Source organism: Mobula birostris, chromosome 8 (genome assembly GCF_030028105.1).
Source record: "Mobula birostris isolate sMobBir1 chromosome 8, sMobBir1.hap1, whole genome shotgun sequence".
NCBI classification, from domain to species: Eukaryota; Metazoa; Chordata; class Chondrichthyes; order Myliobatiformes; family Myliobatidae; genus Mobula; species Mobula birostris.
The window spans coordinates 157,059,651-157,086,473 of record NC_092377.1 but is presented as its reverse complement, the minus strand read 5'-3'; the positions used below and the strand labels follow the sequence as shown (position 1 = coordinate 157,086,473).

At 47.6% G+C, this 26,823-nt stretch overlaps 1 protein-coding gene across 3 annotated transcripts; it reads left to right on the top strand.

Moving 5' to 3' along the window:
• Nucleotides 1-16,686: 16,686 nt before the first annotated feature.
• tmem230a (transmembrane protein 230a) lies at nt 16,687-26,453 on the top strand. 3 transcript variants are annotated; one of them, XM_072266582.1, is made up of 4 exons: nt 16,687-16,748; nt 20,170-20,286; nt 21,957-22,079; nt 23,458-26,453. In XM_072266582.1, the coding sequence occupies exons 2-4, from the start codon at nt 20,188-20,190 to the stop codon at nt 23,596-23,598; spliced, it is 363 nt and encodes a 120-aa protein (XP_072122683.1). In that variant the 5' UTR covers nt 16,687-16,748; nt 20,170-20,187; the 3' UTR covers nt 23,599-26,453. The 3 variants fall into 3 exon arrangements, with proteins under 3 accessions (XP_072122683.1, XP_072122684.1, XP_072122685.1); XM_072266583.1 differs by lacking the exon at nt 16,687-16,748 and adding an exon at nt 16,753-16,840; XM_072266584.1 differs by lacking the exon at nt 16,687-16,748 and adding an exon at nt 16,795-16,848.
• The last annotated feature ends 370 nt before the right edge of the window (nt 26,454-26,823 follow it).

The window sequence follows — 26,823 nt, the reverse complement described above, 5'->3', positions numbered from 1 at the left end:
TTTGCTGGCGGTTATTGTTTGCTTGATTTGATTTGTTCTTTTTTTCTCCGCACGGTCTTGTTTCCTTGTTTTGTGTCTGCCTGTCAGGAGATGAATCTCAGGGTTATATATAAAACATACTCTTGTGGCGACCCACTTTCTGGCACACACGAACCGGCAGAGGGCCGGCCCCAAAAAGGGCGCCAGGCCATCTTCACCAGCAGGAGGAAAATCCCGCGCGTGGAAAGGGTCTGGGAATAGGCATTCCCCACAGCAGTCCCGCCCAGGGAGGGCGGGAACGGGAAGGCTTTAAAGCAGGCCGCGAAGTTTGAATAAATCTCTTTATCGCAACTCCAACTCACCGACTCCGTGTGGTTATTCCAGCGCTGTGTGTAGCACACCGCTACAATTGGTGACCCCGACGGCCCAAAACAATATTTGGACCAGAGATGACCGACGCTGCATCTGTTCATGCAGTTTCGTTAAAACTGCCAAGCTTCTGGACGCTGCGACCCCATTTATGGTTCGAACAAGCAGAAGCTCAATTCCACATTCGGCAGATAACCTCGGAGTCCACTCGCTACTACTACGTGCTGAGCTCCCTCGACCAGGAGACAGCTGCACAAGTTGAGGAGTTTATACAGTCGCCCCCGGAGGACGGCAAATACACAGCATTCAAAGTCCTGCTCATAAGGACTTTCGGACTCTCACGGCGTGAACGAGCACGCCGCTTAATGCACCTGGATGGTTTGGGAGACAGGCCGCCGTCAGCATTAATGAACGAGATGCTGGCCCTGGCTGAAGGACACAAACCCTGCCTCATGTTTGAGCAGGCGTTCCTAGAGCAACTGCCCGAGGACATATGCCTGCTGCTGTCCGACGCAGGTTTCAGCGACCCCCCGGGAGGTGGCGGCCCGAGCAAATGTGCTGTGGAATGCCAGGAAAGAGAGAGGGGCGTCCGTCGCACAGATCACCAAGCCGCGTGTCCAACGACAGACCAGACCAGGCCCGGCAGCAGAGCCTACAAAACCCGGTGACGGGAATGAGGAGCCCAACGAACAACGGTGCTTCTACCACCAGCGGTGGGGCACGGAGGCCCGCCGCTGCAGACCACCCTGCAAATTCCCGGGAAACGCCAGGGCCAGCCGCCGCTGATGGCTACGGCGGCTGGCCATCAGGACAGCCTCCTGTACGTCTGGGACAAGCAGTCGGGACGCCGGTTTTTGGCCGACACCGGAGCGGAGATCAGCATCTTACCTCCAACGAGTTACGACACCTGCAACAGAGAACCGGGACCCACCCTGAGGGCCGCAAATGGCAGCACAATACGAACCTACGGCACCCGCACGGTACGGCTACAGTTCAGCTCCAGCCGGTTCACGTGGGACTTCACACTGGCCGCCGTGGCCTAATCACTCCTGGGGGCGGATTTTCTACGAGCCCACAGCCTGCTGGTCGACCTGCAAGGGAAGCGACTAGTCCACGCCAAGACTTTTCAAACGTTCTCCCTGGGTGAAGCACAGTTGCCAGTCCCACACCTGGACTCCATCACGCTGTCCAACGACGAATTCACCAGGGTCCTGGCGGATTTCCCATCAGTACTGACACCACAGTTCACGGCAGCCATGCCCAGACACGGAGTACAGCACCACATCCCGACCCAGGGACCACCCCGCCACGCCCGTGCTCGAAGGCTTCCTCCGGACAAGCTCCGACTGGCGAAGGAGGAGTTCAAGAAGATGGAGGAATTGGGGATCATACGATGGTCCAACAGCCCATGGGCCTCCCCACTTCACATGGTGCCCAAGGCAACGGGGAGCTGGAGTCGATGCGGTGACTACCGCAGACTGAACGAGGCTACAACACCAGACCGCTACCCTGTGCCGCACATTCAAGACTTTACAGCAAACCTACACGGCGCAAGGATCTTTTCCAAGGTAGACCTCGTCCGGGGATACCATCAAATCCCTGTACATCTGGACGACATCGCCAAAACAACACTTATCACCCCGTTCGGACTTTTCGAATTCCTCCGAATGCCGTTTGGTCTAAAGAATGCCGCATAGACTTTCCAGCGGCTAATGGACGCGGTGGGACGCGACCTGGACTTTGCATTCATCTATTTGGACGACATCCTCATAGCAAGCAGTAGTTGGCAGGAGCATCTGTCCCACCTCCGCCAGCTCTACTCCCGCCCGAGCGAATTCGGCCTTACAATCAGCCCAGCCAAATGCCAGTTCGGACTCGACACCATCGACTTCCTGGGCCACAGGATTACTAAAGACGGGGCAACCCCGCTGCCCGCCAAGGTAGACGCGGTCCGCAACTTCCCCCGACCCAGCACAATCAAAGGCCTGCAGGAATTCATGGGTATGGTGAATTTCTACCACCGTTTCCTCCCCTCAGCAGCCCGAACCATGCGCCCCCTGTTCACTCTGATGTCGGGTAAGGGCAAGGACATTATCTGGGATGAAGAGGCCGCAACCGCTTTCGTTAAAACCAAAGAAGCCTTGGCAAACGCCGCGATACTAGTGCACCCCAGAACGGACGTTCCTACTGCCCTCACGGTGGACACATCCAACACAGCGGTCGGTGGAGTGCTGGAACAACTCATCGAGGGTCGCTGGTAACCCCTGGCATTCTTCAGCAAACACCTACGACCACCTGAACTCAAATACAGTGCTTTCGACCGGGAGCTATTGGCACTATACCTGGCAATCCGGCATTTCAGGTACTTCTTAGAAGGTAGGCCCTTCACTGCGTTCACGGACCACAAACCGCTTACCTTTGCGTTCACGAAGGTATCCGACCCCTGGTCGTCCCGCCAGCAGCGACATCTGTCCTACATCTCCAAGTACACGACGGACATCCGGCATGACTCTGGAAAGGACAACGCACTATCCAGACCTACCATACGGGCCCTGTCCCAGGGGGTGGACTATGCAGCGCTGGCAGAGGCACAGCAGGAAGACGCTGAGATCCCCAGTTACAGGACTGCAGTCTCCGGTTTACAGCTCCAAGACCTCCCCGTAGGCCCAGGTGAGAGGACCCTACTATGTGACGTAGCTACCGGCCAACCCCTCCCCATCGTCCCAGCAGCATGGCGCCGGCAGGTTTTCGAATCCATTCACAACTTAGCGCACCCCTCCATCAGGACAACCGTCCGGCTGGTCGCCAACAGGTTCGTGTGGCATGGACTGCATAAACAGGTCAGTGAATGGGCCAAAACGTGCACGCAGTGCCAAACGGCCAAGGTGCAGCGGCACACCAAGGCTCCACCGCAGCGGTTCGAACCCACCCGCTGGAGGTTCGACCACATCCATGTGGATATCGTGGGGCCCCTGCCAGTGTCACGAGGAGCACGGTACCTCCTAACTATGATAGACCGGTTCACCAGATGGCCAGAGGCAGTCCCGCTCACAGACACCACCTCTGAATCCTGAGCCCGAGCACTGATCGCAACCTGGGTAGCCCGCTTCGGGGTACCGGCCCACATTACCTCCGACAGGGGCACCCAGTTCACCTCCAGCCTGTGGTCGGCTATGGCCAGCCTTTTAGGAACACAGCTACACCACACAACTGCCTACCACCCACAGTCGAACGGACTAGGGGAGCGCTTCCACTGTCACCTGAAATCGGCTCTCATGGCCCGCCTGGAGGGGCCTAACTGGGTGGACGAGCTTCCCTGGGTCCTGCTCGGAATCCGCGCGGCGCCCAAAGAGGATCTGCACACCTCATTGGCCGAGTTGGTGTACGGCGCACCCCTGGTCGTCCCAGGAGAGTTCATACCAGCCCCAAGGGGGCAAGAGGAAGAACCCACAGCAGTCCTGGACAGACTACGGGAGAAGCTCGGTAACCTGGCCCCCATCCCCACTTCACAGCACAGACAGAGCCCGACCTGCGTACCCAAAGACCTGCAGAACTGTAAGTTTCTTTTTGTACGACGGGGTGGACACCGGGCACCGCTACAGCGGCCCTACGAGGGGCCGTTTAAGGTGATCAGGAACAACGGGTCCACGTTCTTGCTGGACATTGGGGGGAGAGAGGAGATTTTCACGGTGGACCGACTCAAACCGGCCCATGTGGACTTGGCGCAGCCGGTCCAGGCTCAGGCACCGCGGCGCATGGGCAGACCTCCCAAACAGAGGCCGATCCAGACTGTGGACATTGGGGGAGGTATCGCCGGTTCTGGGGGGGGGTATGTAGCCACCCACTTTCTGGCACACACGAACCGGCCCACGAAATAGCGCGCGCAGGCAGAGGGCCGGCCCGAAAAAGGACGCCAGGCCATTTTCACCAGCAGGGGGAAAATCCCGCACGCAGAAAGGGTCTGGGAATACGCATTCCCCACAGCAGTCCCGCCCCAGGGAGGGCGGGAACGGGAAGGCTTTAAAGCAGGCCGCGAAGTTTGAATAAATCTCTTTCATCGCAACTCTAACTCACCGACTCCGTGTGGTTATTCTCGCGCTGTGTGTAGCACACCACTACACTTTGATAATAAATGTAATTTGAACTTGAATTGTGGAAGATACTCTGGCTTTTAACTCCTTGGTTGGAATTTATAAGAGGAAATGCTGTCGGTTGGGAGTTTCTAAAGGTCAAAGATTAGCTTTATTTGTCACATGTACATTGAAACATCGAAACATAGTGACACAAGAGATTCTGCCAATGCTAGAAATCTGAAGCAACACACAAAACCTATTGTCAGGCAGCATCTGTGGAGGAGAATTAACAGTCGATGTTTTGAACCAAGTGAGAAGATAAATGCATTGTTTCTGTCAATGACCAACACAGCCCAAGGGCAGCCCTCAAGCATCACCAAGCTTCTGGTGCCAGCACAGCATGCCCACAACTTACCAAACTTCACCCTTACTAACCCATACATCTTTGGACTGAGGGAGGAAACTAGAGCACCTGGCGGAAACCCACCCCTAAGACCATAAGATATAGGAGCAGAAGTAGGCCAAACGGCCCATCCAGTCTGCTCCGACATTCAATCATGGGCTGATCCAATTCTTCCAGTCATCCCCACTCCCCTGCTTTCTCCCCATAACCTTTGATGCCCTGGCTAATCAAGAACCTATCTATCTCTGCCTTAAATATACCCAATGACTTGGCCTCCACAGCCACTTATGGCAACAAATTCCACAGATATACCACCCTCTGACTAAAGTAATTTCTCCATATCTCTGTTCTAAATGGATGTCCTTCAATCCTGAAGTCGTGCTCTCTTGTCTTAGACTCCCTTACCATGGGAAATAACTTTGCCATATCTAATCTGTTCAGGCCTTTTAATGTTTGGAATGTTTCTATGAGATCCACCCTCATTTTTCTGAACTCCAGGGAATACAGCCCAAGAGCTGCCAGACGTTCCTCATACAGTAATCTTTTCATTCCTGGAATCATTCTCGTGAATCTTCTCTGAACCCTCTCCAATGTCAGTATATCCTTTCTAAAATAAAGAGCCCAAAACTGCACACAATACTCCAAGTGTGGTCTCATGAGTGCCTTATAGAGCCTTAACATCACAGCCCTACTCTATTATTCTATACCTCTGGAAATTAATGCCAACATTGCATTTGCCTTCTTCACCACCGACTCAGCCTGGAGGTTAACCTTTAGGGTATCCTGCACAAGGACTGCCAAGTCCCCCTGCATCTCTGCATCTCGAATTCTCTCCCCATCTAAATAATAGTCTGCCCATTTATTTCCTCCACCAAAGTGCATGACCACACACTTTCCAACATTGTATTTCATTTGCCACTTCTTTGCCCATTCCCCTAAACTATCTAAGTCTCTCTGCAGACTCTCTGTTTCCTCAACGCCACCCGCTCCTCCACTTATCTTTGTATCATCGGCAAATTTAGCCGCAAGTCCATTAATCCCACAGTCCAAATCATTGACATACATCGTAAAAAGCAGCGGTCCCAACACTGACCCCAGTGGAACTCCACTGGTAACCAGCAGCCAGCCAGAATAGGATCCCTTTATTCCCACTCTGTTTTCTGCTGATCAGCCAATGTTCCACCCATGCTAGCAACTCCCTTGTAATTCCATGGGCTCTTAGCTTGCTAAGCAGCCTCATGTGCAGCACCTTGTCAAAGGTCTTCTGAAAATCCAAGTACACCACATCTACTGCATCTCCTTTGTCTACCCTGCTTGTAATTTCCTCAAAAAATTGCAGTAGGTTAGTCAGGCAGGATTTTCTTTTCAGGAAACCATGCTGGCTTTGGCCTATCTTGTCATGTGCCTCCAGGTACTCCGTAATCTCATCCTTAACCATCGATTCCAACAACTTCCCAACCACTGATGTCAGGCTAACAGGTGTATAGTTTCCTTTCTGTTGTCTCCCACTCTTCTTAAATAGCGGAGTAACATTTTCAATTTTCCAGTCATCTGGTACAATGCCAGAATCTATCAATTCTTGAAAGATCATTGTTAATGCCTCCGCAATCTCTCCAGCTACTTCCTTCAGAACCTGAGAGAGCATTCCATCAGGTCCAGAAGATTTATCCACCCTCAGACCATTAAGCTTCCTGAGCACATTCTCAGTTGTAATATTCACTGTACATACTTCACTTCCCTGACACTCTTGAACGTCTGGTATAGTGCAAATGTCTTCCACTGTGAAGACTGATGCAAAATATGCATTCAGTTCCTCTGCCATCTCTGCGTCTCTCATTACAATATCCCCAGCATCATTTTCTATTGGTCCTATATCTACCCTCAACTCTCTTTTACCCTTTATATACTTAAAAAAGCTTTTAGTATCTTCTTTGATGTTAGTCGCCAGCTTCCTTTCATAATTCAACTTTTCCTTCCTAATGATCTTCTTAGTTTCCTTCTGCAAGTCTTTAAAAGCTTCCCAATCCTCTATCTTCTCACTAGCTTTGGCTTCCTTGTATGCCCTCTCTTTTGCTTTTACTTTGGCTCTGACTTCACTTGTCAGCCACGGTAGTGTCCTTCTTCCACTCAAAAAATTGTTCTTATTTGGAATATATCTGTCTTGCACTTCCCTCATTTTTTGCAGAAACTCCAGCCATTGCTTCTCTGCTGTCCTTCCTGTTAGTGTCCCTTTCCCGTCAACTTTGACCCGATTGCAGGGAGAACTTACAAACAGTGGCAGAAATGGAACGCTGATCGCATTATGCTGGCTGCTATGTTACTGTGCTGCCCTGAACCCCTTTCCTGAAAGGTATGGCAGTGTAAAAGGGAAAAAAACATGACATTTTCTGGAAAATCACAAATAAAAACAGAAATTGTTGTGAATAGATAAACGTCAAGCAGCCCTATTGGAGTCATTGCTTCAGGTGACGGCATCGGATGAAAGGTCGAACACTGATGCTGCTTCTCTCTCTGTAGATGCTGTGCAACCTGCTGACTATCTGCATCATTCTTTTTTGCCTCTGGTAATTTAAAGTGAGTCTTACTAGAGCTGCTGGAAGCAGAGAACAAACAAATCGATTCTTTATTAAATTTACACTCTGTTAGACCATAAGGACATAAGACATAGGAGCAGCAATAGGCTATTTGGTCCATCAAATCTGTTCCACCATTCCATCATAGCTAACTTAAGGTTCAAAGTAAGTTTATTATCAAAGTACGGACACGTTACCCATATACTACCCTGAAATTCATTTTCTTGCAGTCATTATCATACGAAGAGCGTTTGATGGTTCTGGGTCTGCATTCACTTGGATTCAGAAGAATGAGGGGTGACCTCATTGAAACCTATTGAATGGTGAAAGGCCTTGATAGACTGGATGTGGAGAGGATGTTTCCTATGGTGAGAGAGTGTAAGATGAGAGAACACAGCCTCAAAATAGACGGGCATACTTTTAGAACGGAGATGAGGAGAATGGTGAATCTGTGGAATTCTTTAGCTGTGGAGGCTAGGTCTTTGTGTATACTTAAGGCAGAGGATGATAGATTGTTGATTGGTTAGGGCATGAAGGGATACGGGGAGAAGGCAGGAGACTGGGTCGGAGAGGGAAACTGGATCAGCCATGATGAAATGGCAGAGCAGACCCGATGGGCCTTGTGGTCTTCTGGGGTGCATGAGAGGGGTAGCACCTCTAGATGGGGGGCTTGTCACACTCCTTGGAGTGGCTCGTCATCTGTTGGTCCCCACCAATGCCCAGCTCTCACCTGTGGCTCCTCGTAGCTGTTTGCATGAGACAGTGGCCACACCCCGGGCAACGGCTTCGACAGGCCGGCTAGGTGAGGGTAGCCAACGGGTCTGAAACCCTTGGTGAGATAGGAATTTGCTCATCCCAGCACGCGAAGACTGCTTAGGTGGATCAGGCAGAGGAAACCCCGGGGGCTCAACGGCTGAGAAGGAGTTGCAGCAGTGCATTGTGGAGTGCATAGGGCGTGGCAGAGCACTTAAGAAGACGTGACCATCCAATGCAGCCAAGGAAGTTGCCAGACGTAACGATTCTTCGTACCACTGGATCCTGACCTCTGAGGCCGAGAGAGTGAGATCGTCTCCGTGCAAGGCTTTGCCACTTTAATATCTTTCACTCACTGGTCACATTGTGCAACAAGGTCAGCTGGTGGCGCGGTGAGATCAGCGCCGGACTCGAGAACGGAGGTTCCCGAGTTCGATCCAGTGACATACTGCTACCGAGTGCGCTTTCCATCCGCGCCAGGTTGACGTCGAGCCCGCAACTCAGCCTCGTAAAAAAAACACTGCCACCCTGCACAATGTAGTCTTCCTCAGACCCCGAGAGACAATCATTATACGGTCTTCTTCACGGTAGAACAAATAAATACAATGAATCAGTGAAAAATTGACAAGTAAGCAATGTGCGAAAGAAGAAAAACTGCAAGTACAAGAAAAGTAAATAAATAAATGAACAAATGAGCGAGTAGATAAGCAAAGAAACAAATAAATAATACTGAGGATGTGAGTTGTAGAGTCCTTGAATCAGCTCAGAGTTCAAATGAGTGAAGGATGTATGAGCCATCTCAACCCCATTCTCCTGCCCTCTCTGTGACCTTTGATGCCCTTAATAACCAAGAACCTATCTACCTCCGCTTCAAATACACCCAATGACTTGGCCTCCACAAAGATTCAAAGGTCCAATTTAATGTCAGGGAAATGTATATAATATGCATCCTGAAATGCTTCTTCTTCACAAACATCCACGAAAACAGAGGAGTGCCCCAAAGAATGATCGACAGTTAAAAGTAAGAATCCCAAAGCCCCCCCCAGCTCCCCTCCCTCCCGCACATAAGTGGCAGCAAGCAACGATCCCCCTCCCCCCCACCAGCAAAGAAAAGTATTAGCCCCCACTATCAAGCACTCAAGCGTGAGCAAAACAACAGCAAAGACACAGACTTGCAGTTACCCCAAAGACTTTGCATTTCACCCAGCATTCGACATACCACAGGCTCTCTCTCTCCCTAATAAGGGAGAAGGAGGTGTCTCTGTTTTTTCCTAGCGAGCAGGGAAATATAACAAACAACTCGCTGGTTTACGATATTAAAAGTCTGTCATGTCGCTTTTTCCAAGCTCTGTTCCCAAAGATCACAAAGATCCCGGGTCTTCGGGCACACAGCAGTAGATTTTCCAACTCCTCTGACGACACACGGGTCTCCTACCGTGACACCAACTCTCGATCCGCCCGTCTCCAGAGCCCCGAGATCTTAGGCTTCCAAATCCGAGCCAGACTCTCAGGCTGAACCCTTGGCGTGCTGAACAACGGCTGGAGGGTGCTGCATAAAGCGGTGCCCTGCAATAAGTTCTTTAGTTTGTACACGGATCTCCCAGCCGCGTGTCACTTCTGCGGGCTGGAGGAGACCGTGTACCATATGTACGTGGAGTGTGTGAGGCTGCAGCCCCTTTTCGCGTTTTTGCGTGGGCTGCTTCTCGCCTTCTGGTTGCATTTCAGTCCCACCCTATTCATATATGGTCATCCAGTAAGGAGGGGGGCACAGAGGGATGAGGATGTCCTTGTCAACTTGCTCCTGGGGCTGGCGAAAATTGCCATCCGTGGCTCCTGGAAAAGGGTGGCAGGAGGTTCTCCCCGGGCGGACTGCCTGGCTATGTTTAGGGGGTATGTTCGTGCCCGGGTGAATATTGGAAAGGAATACGCACAGTCCACGGCGACCGTCGAGATGTTCCGGGACCGTTGGGCTCCGCGGGGTGTAAATGCCATCATTGATGAGGATGGCAATATATTGGTTTAACATGTATTGTCTGTTTGTAGTGTAGTAATGTGTTAGTCACTGGGTTTGTAAATATTGTATAGCACCGACATTTGTAATAAAGAATTTTGTAAAAAAAAAAAAGAATGGGTCCCATGCCCACAAAGAATCAAAGTCAGCGTGTAACTCCAGGTCAGGGTCTTCAAAAGAACCCTGAAAGGGAAAAATAAAGATATTAAAGATGGAAATAGAGGAGGGAGAAGAAGATGGCGATGCGACGTAGCGCGCACGGCCGTTCCGAATGATATGGTATGTGTTAACTAAGGGCCGTGCACAATCCTGATTTGATTGAGACAGATGTGAGGAGCACGGAGGAACATCTGGAGAAACTTCTGAAATGCCCACTTCACTACCGCTGCTACTGTGCGATCGAGAATCTCCGGATGGGAAGGCCTCAAGTCCTCGGCTTTGCCTATTGCCTGTTGTCGGGGCCAGGGTCGAAGCGCTCAGCAGAGATGGTGCTCGGTGCTCGGTGTCGGAGAGCTGGTTGGAGGCTCGGAGTTTTTGAACGGACTCGGAGTCGGACTGTGGTCGGATGCTTCCAGGATGCTGCATCGGCAAGTTTGCAGCACTGGAGGTTCACCGTCTGCGTGAGATGGTGGGACTTTCGAGAGACTTTGAGACTTTTTACCATGCCCATGGTCTGTTCTTTATCAAATTACGGTATTGCTTTGCACTGTTGTAATTATATGTTATAATTATGTGGTTTTTATCAGCTTTTCAGTCGGTTTGTTATGTGTTTCTGTGATATCATTCTGGAGAAACATTGTATCATTTCTTAATGCATGCATTATTAAATGACAATAAAAGAGGACTGCATGTCATCATAATCTAATCTAATCTAATCTAATTTCCAAAGACGTAAACAAAGGAATTGCCGTTTAGCGCCATCTTGACTTCACTCCGACTCCACAGCCAACTGTGGCAATGAATTCCACAGACTCACCAGCATCTGGCTAAGGAAATTCATCCTCATCTCTGTTCTAAAGGGACGTTCTCCTATTCTGCCCTCTGGTCCTAGAGTCCCACACTGTAGGAAATATCCTCTCCACATCCACTCTATCCAGGCCTTTCAATATGATTTCCCCTTCATTCTTCTAAGCCAGGGGTTCCCAATCTATTTTATGCCATGGACCTTTCCAGTAACTGAGGGATCCCGGAAACCCCAGGCTGGGAACCCCTGTCTCAACTTTGTTGAGTACAAGCCCGGAGCCATCAAACTTTCCTCACGTATTAACCCCTCAATTCCCAGGATCATTCCCATAAACCTCCTCTGGACCCTCCTTAACGCCAGCACATCCTTTCTTGAATACGGGGCACAGGAGGAACGCGGTTTGCGACTCAGCCATGAACATGAAAAGCTTCCAAAAAATTGTACTCCCACCTACGTAAAGCAGTATTTCAAATTTCTAAGCATCCAAGAATAAAGGTAGAAAACCGCTCCCTTTCCCTACAGTACTCCCACCTATGTATCCAATTAGACATCCATCACCAGCATAAAATATATAGGCATAAAGCCACTCCCTTCCCTACTGTACACATTGACACATTCACCTACACTCCATTCTCTCCAACACAAAGTGGATCACGGTTAAGCTGCTGTGTTAAGATGCAGCCTCCTTTTCTTCTCACAGTATCATGTGGAAATCCAGCACAGAAACAGACCCTTCAGCCCATTGACTGACCTTCTAGCACCCATTTGCACTGATCATGTACTAATCACTTTTTCCCCTGACTTTCCCAATTCCAACTACGAGTGAGCTGTTGCATGCGTTCGGTAGCGCCATCTTAAACCAGAAGGTCTTTTTTAATTGGATTCTTTCGGGTTTCTTGCTTTGTGTCTGCCTGTAAGGAAACAAATCTTATACATTCTTTGATAATAAATCAATATGAATCTTTGAATCTTTCCTATCAACTCATCCACTCATATTCTACCACACATCTGTACTCTAGGGGCAAGTTAACCCACCAACCCACAAGTGGGGTGCAGGAGGAAACTGGAGCACCCAGAGGAATCCTCCGTAGAGATCGCTAAGCGCACCAAATTTCTTGGTGTTCACCTGGCAGAGAATCTCACCTGGTCCCTCAACACCAGCTCCATAGCAAAGAAAGCCCAGCAGCATCTCTACTTTCTGCAAGGGCTGAGAAAAGTCCATCTCCCACCCCCCATCCTCACCACATTCTACAGAGGTTGTATTGAGAGCATCCTGAGCAGCTGCATCACTGCCTGGTTCAGAAATTGCACCATCTCCAATCGCAAGACCCTGCAGCGGATAGTGAGGTCAGCTGAGAAGATCATCGGGGTCTCTTTTCCTGCCATTACAGACACTTACACCACACGCTGCATCTGTAAAGCAAGCAGCATTATGAAGGACCCCACACACCCCTCATACAAACTCTTCTCCCTCCTGCTATCTGGCAAAAGGCACCGAAGCATTCGGACTCTCACGACCAGACTATGTAACAGTTTCTTCCCCCAAGCCATCAGACTCCTCAATACCCAGAGCCTGGACTGACACAAACCTACTGCCCTCTACTGTGTCTATTGTCTTGTTTATTATTTATTGTAATGCCTGCACTGTTTTGTGCACTTTATGCAGTCCCGGGTAGGTCTGTAGTCTAGTTCAGTGTAGTTTTTGTGTTGTTTCATGTAGCACCATGGTCCTGAAAAACATCTCATTTTTACTGTGTACTGTACCAGCAGTTATGGTGGAAATGACAATAAAAAGTGACTTGACTTGAAGTGGTCAAGATGCACAGAGAACATAGCTGACATCAGGATTGAACCTGAGTCACTGGGGCTGTGAGGCAGCAAGCTCATAAACACAAGAGATTCTGCAGATGCTAGAAAACACAACCCACACACAAAATACTGAAGGAACTCAGCAAATCAGGCAGCATCTGTGGGTGCTATCTATCTGAATAGACTGGATTTGTTTTGCTTTGGAGCACCAGGCATCAAAGTAGGACCTGATAGAGGTTTAGAAAATCACGTGGGTCGTAAATAGAGATAAAAGCAGAAAACATTTTTCCCCACAGCAGTAGTGTCTAGAACTAGGACAGGTTTAGGATAATGGACATCCAAGTTCATAACTCCTTGAAAGTGGCCACACAGGTCAATAAACACACATCAAAGTTGCTGGTGAATGCAGCAAGCCAGGCAGCATCTATAGGAAGAGGTACAGTCAACGTTTCGGAGGTCAGTAAGGTGGCTAGGAAGGCTACTGGAATATTTGCTTTTATTAGTTGAGACATTGAGTTGGAAAGTCAAGAGGTTATGTTGGAACTTTATACAACTCTGGTTAGGTCACATCTAGAGTACTGTATACAGTTCTGATTGTCCCACTATAGGAAGGATGTTGAGGCTTTGGAGAGGGTGCAGGAGAGGTTTAGATTAGATTAGATTATGAGGACACTCAGTCCTCATTTATTGTCATTTAGAAATGCATGCATTAAAAAATGATACAATGTTCCTCCAGAATGATATCACAAAAAAACACAGGACAAACCAAGACTAAAACTGAGAAAACCACATAATTATAGCATATAGTTACAACAGTGCAAAGCAATACCATAATTTGATAAAGAGCAGACCAGGATGTTGCTTGGTTTAGGGGGCATGTGTTGTCATGAGAGGCTGGATAAACTTGGGTTTTTTCCTCTGGAACGTCGGAGGCTGAGGGGAGATCTGATAGAGATTTACAAGACTATGAGAGGCATAGATAGAGTAGATAGGGAGTATCTGTTTCCCATGGTAGAAAAGTCTAATACCAGAGGACATGAATTGAAGGTGAGAGGGCGTAGGTTCAAAGGGGATGTGAGGGTAAGTTTTTTACTCAGAGAGTGGTGGATGCCTGGAATGCGCTGCCTGGTATGGTGGTAGAGGGAGATACATTAGAGGCTTTTAAGGGACATTTGGATAGGCACATGGATGTAAAGAATGGAGGGATATGGACATTATGAAAGTAGGAGGGAATAGTGCATGGGCACTTTTGATTTGTTTTGTAGCTAATTCAGCACAACACTGAGGGCTGAATGGCCTGTTTCTGTGCTGTACTGTTCTATGTAAAACCTTTAGAGAAGATCTGAAGAAGATCATTCTCCTCAAGGGGCTTGTTACTGCTCTGTATGACAATGGCTATGATTGTATAACATGGTCAACAGTGCATCCTACATGTTAATCTGGTCTGTGATGGGGTCCTGAATTACCCCTATGAACTGTGCTTTTGAAAAGAGAGAGAGAGAGAGAGAGTTGTGGAACACAGACACCTTGTTAAAAAGAGAGAGAAAGAAAGAGAGAGAGAGAGGTGAAGACTGCTCACAGTTTGTTTACACTTTTGCAAGGACACTAGCAACTTCTAAGTTCTTACAGAGAGAGAAGGGAGGAGCTGCTTGATGGAAAGCTGGTGCTCAGCACGGTGAGATAAATAGAAGGTCAGCTGTTAGACCTACAGACACATGGTTTTGGACACTGAATGAGCTTTGTTGTGCCCACAGAAAAGGTGGGTTTTGGAGGATCGATCAGTGGCTCTCGCAGTGTGAAAAGGGTGTGACCAGTGGGGAGTTATTCGTGTGCCAACCCTCGCCTGGGTTGATAATTCCACCACAGAAGAACGGTCCCCTTTGTTGTGGTCACAGACGTTGACTTCTAAAGGATTTCGGAGGACAACGGGAAGATCGACGGCATCAGTTCACTTGAAGACTCAAATCTCTCCCTCTCTCTCTCTCCATCACTACTCAACTCAATACCACGAACTGAACTGAACTTTACTCATCATCGTAAGACTATCTATTTACCCCTAGATGTGAAGAAGCTTGGTTTTCATATATTTCCACACTTACTTATATATATAAAATCATTGCTAACCTGTTTGATATATCTGCATTGCGTAGTTACTAATAAATACCATTAGTTAATAGTAATACCGGACTCCAAAGTGTTTTCCATTTCTGCTGGATCTTTAACCCGTCACAGGGTACGTGAGAGGTCAATCAGAAGATACTGGTGAATCAGTTCCAAGAACTAAAGTTAGAAAAAGAAAATTGGTCTTTGAAAAATAATGCCCATGAGGAAAGGCAAGGGTTAAATTGCTGTTTTACCTGGGAGGTTTGAGTCCTTGGAGGGAGGAAGTGATTTCAGGGAGCACACTTCCAAAAGCTGCAATGGGGAGGTGCAGTGAGAATAGGAGTGAGTGCTGATGGAAATCAAAAAATGAACCATGGTGGGAATGATTCATTTGGAATATTGCCCAGACAGTCAGGGAGGAAGATGTGTCTGGTGATGGACTGTCACTGAGATGGCAGAAATTACTGAGGAAGATTAATTGAAGATGAAGACTAGTGGGAGGAAGATGCGAACAAAGGGGAACCCAATTCTTGGCCTACCCCCACAAAGAGCTGGAGGAACTCAGTAGGAATGTGGAATTCATTGCCACAGACAGCTGTGGAGCCCAAGTTATATTTAAACCAGATTGATAGGTTCTTGAATAGTAAGGGCTTCGAAGGTTATGGGTAGAGGGCAGGAGAATGGGGTTGAAAGAAATAACAATTCCATATTGTATTGGTGGAGCAGACTCGATGACCTGAACGGCCTAATTCTGCTCCTTTGTCTTATAGGTCAGGCATCATCTTTGAAGAGAAATACAGCGAACAGTCGACATTTCACACAGAGACCCTTCATCGGGCAGATGCTTCACACAGCATCTGTAGAAAAGGAAACAGAGTGAATACTTTGATTGAAGGCTTCTTCAGAAATAGCCTGAAATAGAAAGAGAAAACCATTGGAAACATTTGTAAGGTCTGGCAAAGGATTTTTTGACCCAAAGCATTTACTCTGTTTCTCTTTCCCCAGATGCAGACGGACTTGGTGGGAGTCTCCTGTATTATTTCAGATCTCTAACATCTGCAACTCTTGTTTCATTGTCAAAGCTGAGGTAGTTTTGTTACCCTTGGATAAGGTTTGCGGGGAATTGTGACCATCTAAGTGAAATATTTCTTAAGATGGAGGGAGAATTTTGGAAGTAGACCTAAAATTTATCGGACAACACACATAAAAGTTGCTGGTGAACACAGCAGGCCAAGCAGCATCTCTAGGAAGAGGTGCAGTCTGAGACTTTAATCTCGGCCTGAAACGTCGACTGCACCTCTTCCTAGAGATGCTGCCTGGCCTGCTGCGTTCATCAGCAACTTTTATGTGTGTTGCTTGAATTTCCAGCATATGCAGAATTCCTGTTGTTTGCGTTTCTAAAATTTATCGGCTTGACTGGCTTGTGAAGATTTAAAATGAAGAAGAATAAAACAGAGCCTAGGAGCTCTGCAATGTGCACTCAGTACTACTGACGGTGGGGGAATTACATTTGTTCTTTTCCAAAGCAATATCGAAAGGAAAAGTTAATCGCTGTGTGGGGTTCCCAGGTTAACTCGGAACAAAAATCGTCTCCGGGCATTTCACCGAGACAGCGAGGTGGAACCAAAGTGTTTGGCTGCTGTGCTGCATCGGACGTTTCTGGAGTGCGGACGGGAAGCGACTGTGGTGAAAGAATGGGTCTGATGTCTGGGTGAGTTCCTGTGTTTATAATACTGTATTTGGGGCAATGGCTGGGTGCGAGACCGACCTGGGGAAGTCATATACAGTTTTTGAAGGATAAATGTGAGCAGGTCATTAACTTTATGCGCTGTATTGCTGTGGGGCTTTAATACGCTCTTGTCTGGGTTATGGTTGTGTGATTTATAGAGAGGCATCTCGTTCATTTTTTTTAATATGTAGGTTGGATGTCCTACAGGCTAGTGCCCTTAGACTCTGTGGTGGAGCATTCCGGACCACACCAAAAGCTGCATCGGGGGTTGAACGTGGCAAGATGCCTTTTGACCTGTTGAGAAAAATTGAACTTTGCATCCTTTGTAGGGTGGGGGGGGGTCCCATTTGTCGTATTCTGTTTTACTGGATTGTTGGGAACATACCAGCGGAGTTGGTAAATGTTTCGTGCGGATAGCTGGGGAATATATGGGGGAGTATGGTCTTGGGTATTTGCAGATTATCCCAACCGTGGCCCGGCCAGGAGTTCCACCTTGGAAATTTCCAGATGTGGGGATAGATTTAACGTCACTGGAGGATAACGTCACTGGGGTCTTATCTGTGGTGGTGAGAGGGTGTCTGGTCATTTACGGACGCAGTATATTTCCATCTTTACAGGTGGTTCTAAAGAGCCAGTTAGTAACCACGTGGGCTCGGGAATATATATCCCCTGGTTTAATGTTGAAGTGGGAAAAGGCTGATAGATGGGTTGTCTGTCTATAGCAGAATTTATGGCCGTTATCATTAGCCTGTAATTTGTTGAAGAAGTTAAGCCAAATAGAGTCGAGATCTGTTCAGACTCTCCCTCGGTACTGCAGAGTTTGGAATTGAAGTGTTCAAGGAGACCTGGTCTGTTGATGGAAGTGTATTATCTATATGTTCTGGAGAATGTGGGAATAGGAATACACTTTTGTTGGATCCTTGCACATGTAGGTGTATTGGGTAATGGAAAGGCAGATGTTACTGCAAAACAGGCATTTACAAAGCCTGAGGTAGATATTATAGTTAATATGGGAAAGTGTGAAGCTAAATTGAGATACAACATTGACAAATGTACGGTTGTACATTTTGGAAGAAGAAATAATCGGGCAGATTATTATTTAGATGGGGAGAAAATTCAAAAATCGGAAGTGCAAAGGGACTTGGGGGTCCTCGTGCAGGATACCCTAAAGATTAACCACCAAGTTGGATTGGCGGTAAGGAAAGCGAATGCTATGTTGGCATTCATTTCAAGAGGAATAGTGTATAAGAGTAAGGAGGTGTTGATGAGGCTCTATGGGGCATTAGTGAGACCTCATTTGGAATACTGTGTGCAGTTTTGGGCCCCCTATCTTAGAAAGGATGTACTGATGTTGGAGAGAGTTCAGAGAAGATTTATGAGGATGATTCCTGGAATGCAGGGGCTAACATATGAGGAGTGTCTGTCGGCTCTTGGATTGTATTCATTAGAGTATAGAAGAATGAGAGGGGATCTCATAGAAACGTTTCAAATGTTGAAAGGGTTGGACAGAGTAGATGTGGAAAGGTTGTTTTCCTTGGTGGGTGAGTCCAGGACAAGAGGCCATAGTCTTAGAATTAGAGGGTACCCAGTTAAAACAGAGATGAGGAGAAATTTTTTTAGCCGGAGGGTCGTGGATTTGTGGAATTCGTTGCCACATACAGCTGTGGAGGCCCGATCATTGAGGGTGTTTAAGGAGGAGATTGATCTAATTATTCAGGGTATCAAGGGATATGGGGAAAAAGCCGGAAATTGGAACTAGATGGGTGAATAGTTTAGTTCATGGGGGAGCTGTGGAGCAGACTCGATGGGCCGAATGGCCTGCTTCTGCTCCTTTGTCTGTGATCTAAATATTGTATTAGGTTGGCTGGGATTGGAAATGGCAAAAATTATGGGATAGGGAGGTGGTATTACAATTTGTTTCCATCAATTCAGGGAGGGGCCTTTAGGAAAGGAATAGGAGGGAAGATGTGTGGTTGGCGAGACTGAGGTTTGTACGTACGGGTTTGCACTCCACTTGGGCACGTGTTGGTAAGCATGGGAATGGTGGTGTGAATTTGAAAGGTCCCAGAGATGGTGGAACATCTGATCATGGTGTGCCACAGATACTCATTAGGACATAGAAAGCTGTTTAGGCAATTATTGGATAGATCTGTGGTGTCCAGCTTGCAGGATATTCTAGCACCCGAGGCAGGGACGGTTCAGTCATGTAGGACCTTGGTGAACTTTAAATTAAAACAGGTTTGGGAGGTAGGATCTGGTCCCCATCACGGCTCCCATCATACTTCATTACAGTAGGAGGTGGTAATGCACCTTCCTGATGGGTGCAAGCCACCATTGGCGCAAAAGAAGAAGATGATGTGGTTGAAGGCGGCAGGTTGTGGAAGGGGAAGGAGCAGGAGAAAGAGGGGGCTGGTGTCGGTTGGGGGGTGTAAGGGGAGTGGAGTGGAGGGAGGAGGAGCAGAGTTGAGTGGGGGAGTGGCGTGGAGGGGAGGGAGGAGAGGAGTGAGAGGGTGGAGGGGGGCAAATTGGTGAAGTGAAAGGTGAGGGTACTGAGGGTCCACATGAGCAGGCAACAGAAACACAGTGTTCAAGGCCCAATGAGAAATGTGATGCTTCTTGCTCCAGAGAGAAGGAACTTTCTGGAAGTGGTCCTGTCCTTTTAGGACTTCCATGGCTTTCCCAGTTTTAATGCTGGTTCATTGGGCACCATTTCGTGTGAAGAACCAACGTAGTGCAGCACCACTCACAACACGCTGGAGGAACTCAGTGGGTCAGGCAGCATCCGTGGAAAAGATCGGTCGACGTTTCGGGCTGGAACCTTTCGTCAGGACTGTAGGGGGAAGGGGCAGAGGCCCTATAAAGAAGGTGGGGGGAGGGTGGGAAGGAGAAGGCTGGTAGGTTCCAGGTGAAAAACCAGTAAGGGGAAAGATAAAGGGGTGAGGGAAGGGAGGCAGGGAGGTGATAGGCAGGAAAGGTGAAGAAAGAATAGGGGAAAACACAATGGGTAGTAGAAGGAGGTGGAACCGTGAGGGAGGTGATAGCCAGCTGGGGGAGGGGGCAGAGTAACATAGGGATAGGGGAAGGGAACCTACCAGCCTTCTCCTTCCCACCCTCCCCCCATCTTCTTTATGGGGCCTCTGCCCCTTCCCCCTACAGTCCTGACGAAAGGTTCCAGCCCGAAACGTCGACCGATCTTTTCCGCGGATACTGCCCAACCTGCTGAGTTCCTCCAGCGTGTTGTGAGTGTTGCTTTGACCCCAGCATCTGCGGATTATTTTGTGTTTACATAGTGCAGCACACCTTGTATGTTGTTGTGTTGTGGAGTGATGAGGTTCCAGCACATTCTTGTGCATTATGAGCACTGATCCCTTGTCAGCCTAACATTGTTGTCGTCTTTCTCCAGCCGTTGACCAGTTATGGTATGATGCCTTCACGTAATAATGCCGCCGCTGGGGTCTCCAGCAGCAAGGTGAAATACTCCAAGCTCGCCGACAGCGATGACGGCTACATTGACCTGCAGGTTGGTACTTGACAGTGGTGGATTCCCAAATGCTATGTTCCTTTCGGGCTCCTTGTCCGGAGCTAGATTGGGAATAGTTGCAGGACGATTGAAAGCTCTCTGCTGTGCTGAATTCATTGATCAGTGCCCTTCCTGACTATCCACACCAGAAGTCACCTAGGTTTGATACCTGGTTCATGTAAAGTAAGTTGAGTCTGTGGATCAGTCTCGACTCCAATTAGTTTAACTTTGACTGCTGGAGAGAGGAGTCAACACAGATTAGTACTTAAATGATAGTTGTTCGTCGTGTCCACTGATGACAAAAATCTGTGTGGGAGATTTTTTTAAATGGAAAAGGCGTTGCACTGGGGCAGTTCCACTTTCTTGACCTCAGAAGCCTGGGTCCAGTGGTATGAACAAGCGTCACAAACTGGGGTCTTGGTTGCAGTGGATGACCATCATGCCTTCTGTGCCTTGTCATACCCTTCGCTCTTGGCAAAGTGTTGCAGTATGGCCTTCCCGGCCGTTGGGTCTCACTGTAGACCTCAGCCACCCAGTTGGCCAGAGCTGGCTTTGCATGCTTGGGCAGACGTGTCCCTATCTCATCAGGGTACGAAGACCTGGTTTAGCCGTTTTCCACCCCCCCCGGTTGAAATGGTGTACCGGGGAGTGCAAACGGCTACTTGGAGCCACAGGTAAGCGCTGAGTGTCTGAATGGGGAGAAAGGTGGGTGAGCTGCCTTGGAATGGACATGACAAACTCCTTTACCAGAGGTGCTACCCCTCCCTAGACACCCCATACACCCCATTACTTAAATAGAGCTTGTAGCAGAGTGCTCTTGGAGGCTTCACAGGAGTGTCGTCAAGCAAAAGCCTGGCATTGGTTTTCAGTGAACGTAGAGCAGTACAGCAACATGAAAAACGCCAAGGTAACTCAGCAGGTCAGGCAGCATCTATGGAGGGAAATGAACGGTCAAAATTCCCTGTCCAGTATTCCAAAACACCGACTGTCCATTCCCTTCATAAATGGTGCCCGACTCACTGAGTTCCGCCAGGGTTTTGTGTGTTGCCCGCATCTCCAGTGTCTCCATAAAACTGTACAGCATAGGAAGAGCTCCTTTGGCCTGCGATGTCTATGCCGACTACAGTGGCAGTTTAAACTGCACATCTGCCCGAAGGATAGCCGTCGTGGTCTGTGCTACTACCACAAAGCCACTCATGGTGATGGATTTTGACGTTCCAATCATGTGCCTTTAGTTCTTTCATTGTTTCTTCCAACTGCTTTTCAAATTGCCTCACCTACTGGAGGAAGGTGATTGGTAGTCATCGGGTGGATGTTTCCTTGCCTTGTTTCACCTGGGTCTGGAGTCAATATTCAGAACTCCTCGGACTGGTGCACATATATCACGGTGCTAACCCCTCTAGCAGATTTGACCTGCTGTGCGACAGGACAAACCCAAAGACTATAATGGAAGAAGCTGTGATGTTGTCCGTAAGTCTAATTCTGTGAGAAAAATTGTGTCAGGCTATTGCCTGAACAGTTCATACAGTTTAAATATTGGTGTTCAAATGTTTGTGAGGAGACCTCTGCAACTTAGCTGTGTCCAATTTGGTGTTAAGGTTGAAGCCAGGTGGTCCTGGTACTGACTGGTTACCTGACTGAGGGCGTTTGTTTCTTTACTTTTTTCCCAGTTTAAGAAGAATGCTCCAAAGGTTCCATACAAGGCAATTGCACTGGCTGCTGTTCTCTTTCTGATTGGCACATTGCTGATTACAATTGGTGCTCTCCTGCTGACCGGATACATCGACAGTTCGGTAAGTCAAGTGGAAGCCTTTGACGTCTTCCCACCAGGTGAGATGGAGGAGGGATTGCTGACCCCAATTCCGTCACCTCGTTCTGTCTGAACCTCAGCTAGTGTACCCTCATAACACATGAGTTTTGTCTACCGCTCAATAACTGGGCGTCTTCAGAAAGGCGGCATCCTTCATTAAGGATCTTCACTAACCAGAGCAAGTCTGTGCCGGTGGTGCAGTGCCATCCGCACCAGACTTCAGAGCAAGGGGTCCCGGGTTCGAATCCAGTCGGCTCCTTGCTCGCTTTCCACGTTTGCTGGGTTGAGTGTTGTGCTAGCAGCTCGGCCTCGTAAAACGGACAAACGCTAAAGAAATGGCAAAGTCACCACCCAATGTGCCTAATAGCGCGAGGAGGAACTTTACCTTGTTTACCAACCGGAGCATGCCTTTTCCTCATTACTACCATCAGGGAGGAGACACAGGAGCCTGAAAGCATACACTCAACATTTTAGAAACAGCTTCTTCCCCTCTGCCATCAGATTTCTGAACGGTCCATGAACACTGCCCATTTTGCACGATTTATTTGTTGTTTTATTATTGTATCAGTAATTTTTATAGCTTATACTGTACTACTGCCGCAAAGCAACACGTTTCATGACCTGTGTCAGTGATAATAAACCTGATTCTGATTCAAATTCCGATCTGCTCTCAAAGTAGAAAGTTCATTGCCAAGGATGGTGGTGAATATTGGTAGCTCGGGTTGAGACGTTTGATGTTGCGGTGTTTGCCGAGCTTAGTAATTAGCTTGCAGACGTTTCATCGCCCGTCAGGGTGACATCCTCAGCGCGCAGTTGTTGGTGTTTCTCTCCGGGAGTGCTTGCGTTTATATAGGCCCCCGTTCACTTGCCTCGGTCCTGATTGGCTACCCCCTTCAGTTGACCTTTGAATCTGATTGGCTCGCATTTCTTTGGCTCTGAGAGTTTTGTAGATGGCAAACTCTGTAAACAAGCATATCAAAACAGACACCATCTACGAACCCCCAAGAAAGGTGTGCAATTAGAATTCAAAGGTCAGCTGAAGTGATAGCCAATCAGAACCGAGCTGGGGGGGGGGGGTGCTAAATAAACATGAGCATTCCCAGAGAGAAGCACCAACAACTGCGCACTGAGGATGTCATGCCGACTGGTAATGAAATGTCTGCAAGCTAATCGCCAAGCTCAGCGAACACCGCCGCATCAAAAGCTCATTGCTATCGAGGTTAGATTGAAAGACACATCCTACCAATAAAAGATTAATCTCTACCCCATCAGTTACCACAAAGTTGATGCTCTATTGAACAAAGTGCTAAACTTCTATGAAGATAAATTACTTCTTCCCTTTTTTTTTAATCCCCTTTCAGTACAGTGACACGACCTGGCCAGTGCTGATCATCGGGATTCTGGTTTTTCTTCCTGGCTTTTACCACCTTCGTATCGCATATTACGCCTCCAGGGGATACCGAGGTTACTCCTACGATGACATCCCAGACTTTGATGACTAAAAGCGATTCTTTCCTCTTGGCTGAGTGCTGCGTCTAGTTTGATTCTAGACCTAGCAATGATGGATTTATCAAGGATCTTCTACTCACAGTGAATGACAGCTACAATGCTTTTGTCAGTGTTTGCTTTGCTCTGTTGCTAATCAAATTCAAGACACTCTGATTCAAGTATTTCTAAACATTGATTTTGAAGATGTTTCCAAAGTACTTCTCAGTCTCTATAAAGATTTCTCTAGTTATAAATATGACACCCAGGTGAGTTTCTGCCAAGTTGATATATTCACTACCTGAATCAACCCTCACTGAAGCAAAAGGCGTTGGTCCAATTCTTCCAGTTGCTTCTTCAACAGTGACAGCACTGGAGCAACCCAAAGGCATAGAGCCCCAATATTGCATCTCTGAGGCAAGAAAGGCCATAACAAGACTATCGATTGAAGCTTTAATTGATTAGTTTCTAATAGAAAAGCAAGAGTACTTTGAGTGAAAAACATTGTTTTGGACTACCTTGTCCCCATTAATTACTGCTATTCTTCAATATTGTTCACTTTTATTTCGTTGAATTTGTGTATATATATATATATTCTGCCACATTTAATTTTAATGTATAATCAGATGTGTTGATGTCACAAAATTTGAGAGATTTTTGTTAGTGTGAACTCTGTGGATGAAATTTTAATATTTCATCCCCTTGAAACACACAAGTATCTGCCTTTCTATCTCAGTCGGAAGATTGTGATTTGAATTTCTCATTCCAGAGCGTTGCGCAGAAAGGTTTAGACTGAGTCTCCAATGCGGCACTGGAGAACAAGATTAGCTTTATTTGTCACATATATATCGAAAGAGACAGTGAAATGCATTGTTTACGTAGCCTGGAGATGTGCTGGAGGTAGCCCGTGTGTGTCACTGTGCCGATGTAGCGTGGCCACAATTTATCACCCCTAACCCATACGTCTTTTGGAAAGTGGGAGGGAACCGGAACACCCAGAGTAAACCCATGCGGTCACAGGGAGAATGTACAAACTCCTTACCGACAGCAGCACAGCGGGAATTGAACCATCATCTTCCCATTCCTGGCACTGTACAGCGTTATGCTAACTGCTAATCTACCGTGCCATTCTAATTCAGCAGGGGCATCTTTTGGGTGATTCTAAAACGATGATGCTACCTGTTCTGTCCCATCATCAAAAGATCCTCCGTTACGATTCACTTGCAAAGAGGTGAGTATATTCCTGGTCAGTATTCATCCTTTATTCAACATCACTGAAGAAGATTATTTTCCCTTTTTTTTGGAGCTTGCTGTGCACAGAGTGGGTGCTGGCTTACCCACTGAAGGGACTGCATTTTGCACATTCATGATTGACGTCGCAAGGTCAAGTAAACACAGTCTGAACTTTAAATGGAGAAGGTGAGCTAGACATCCTGATGATAACATTTTGTCCATGAAAAAAGATATTGAGCTTTTGCAACCTGATTAAAGAAACACGTGACTAGACCTAGAGAACATAAATTAAGGGTGAAAGGTGAAATATTTAGGAGCAACCTGAGGGGGAGCTTCTTCACTTAGAGGGTGGTGCATGTGTGGAACGAGCTGCCAGCAGAAGTGGTAGATGGGGGTTCAGTTGGAGCATGTGTCCAAGCTACGGTCCACCTGTGGGTCAATGTGATGAGGCAGAATAGGTATGGACTTGATCTGTCAATGGGCCTGATTCTATGCTGTGTTGTTCTATGACTCTAGAACCACCCTCATGTTCTTCTCCTAACTTCACAGAGTAGGCCTGTGGATTTCATTTGAAGTTTCCATCTGAGAACAGATTTCCATGTGGAATTGTGTGCCTTGGAATTCTTTGTCAACACTATTGCGGAGTTACACCCCTTACACTGAGCCGGGTTCATTCTGGTGATCAGTGGGCTTCCTGGATGTCAAGGGGCAAGTCTGAATGATCTTGTGGTGATGCTCGTCCCGAGTTAAGTCTGCTGCCCGTTGGCACCCTAGTGCTGAATTGACAGATGCATTGTGTCACTGGAGGAACCGTCTGGTTCTGACACCTGCAACTCTCCTTTGGAGGCACTGAGCAAAAACCCAAGAATGTTTTGAACCCAACGTGCGGTAATGATCTTCACTTGTTTACTCTGCAGCTTATTATTCCCCCTATATGTTGCAGACCCTTAACGTTGTACTGTTGAGTTGTCAAGCACCCATTTATGCTAACTTCATTTTGTTCCTCTGCATTTCTGTCAATGCCCCCCCCACCAGATTCTGCCACTGCCCTTCAACTGGAAGCAATTAAAAGTAGCCAGTTAACCACCTCCCCTCCCCCCACCCCAACCACCGTCTCATGGAGATGCAGCAAAATATTGCAATAGCTCCTCAGCTCAGGTAGTATCTGTGGAAGGAGAAACAGTTCCTGTTTCAGATCTTAGGTTCTCAGGCTGATGTTCCACCACAGCACATTTCCGGAATAACATACCAACACCTACTGAGGCTCCTGATCTCACTGCCCTACTCATGAACAATGATCAAAATGCTGGAGGAACTCAGCAGGTCAGACAGAACCTATGGCGGGAATAAGCCGTCAACATTTCATGCCGAGACCCTGCTGACTTTCTCCAACATGTTGTATGTGGCTTTAGATTTCCAGCATCTATAGAATCTCTCGTGGTAATGAACAATGATCATTGTGTAAATCCAGAGTACTTTGCAGTATTCTTATAGAACCAAATATGAACATAACCAGAGATGTGATTCATAAGAAATTTTCTGTGAATGACGTTGCTGTCTCTGGACAAAGCATATTTTCGTGTGTGTGTGGGCCAAGTGCAAGGTATATTAAAAAAAAATAAAGGGTTTCCTGTTTGAATTTTGTTTATGTATAATTTTATTTCCCTTCCGTAGTGTAAGATAATCTCTTCGGAAGGTGCAGCAGTGATTGATTGACAGTTGGGCCTTGAGTGCAGACTCTCAAGAGGGAAAACAAGGGATGGATCAAATCAGGGCCCGGTCCATTCTTGTTTGAAGCAAAGGTGCAGATTGTGACTGACCCCATTCTCTCTCTGATTTTGAGGTCGTAAGACTGATTGTTTAAACCCGCCGTGAAACGGAGGACCGCTTCGTCAAGCATTTGTGCTCCATCCACCAAAAGCGGAACTTCCCAGCAGTCAAACGTTTTAATTCCCATTCCTATTCCAGTTCTGACATGTCAGTCCATGGTCTCCTCTTGTGCCAAGATG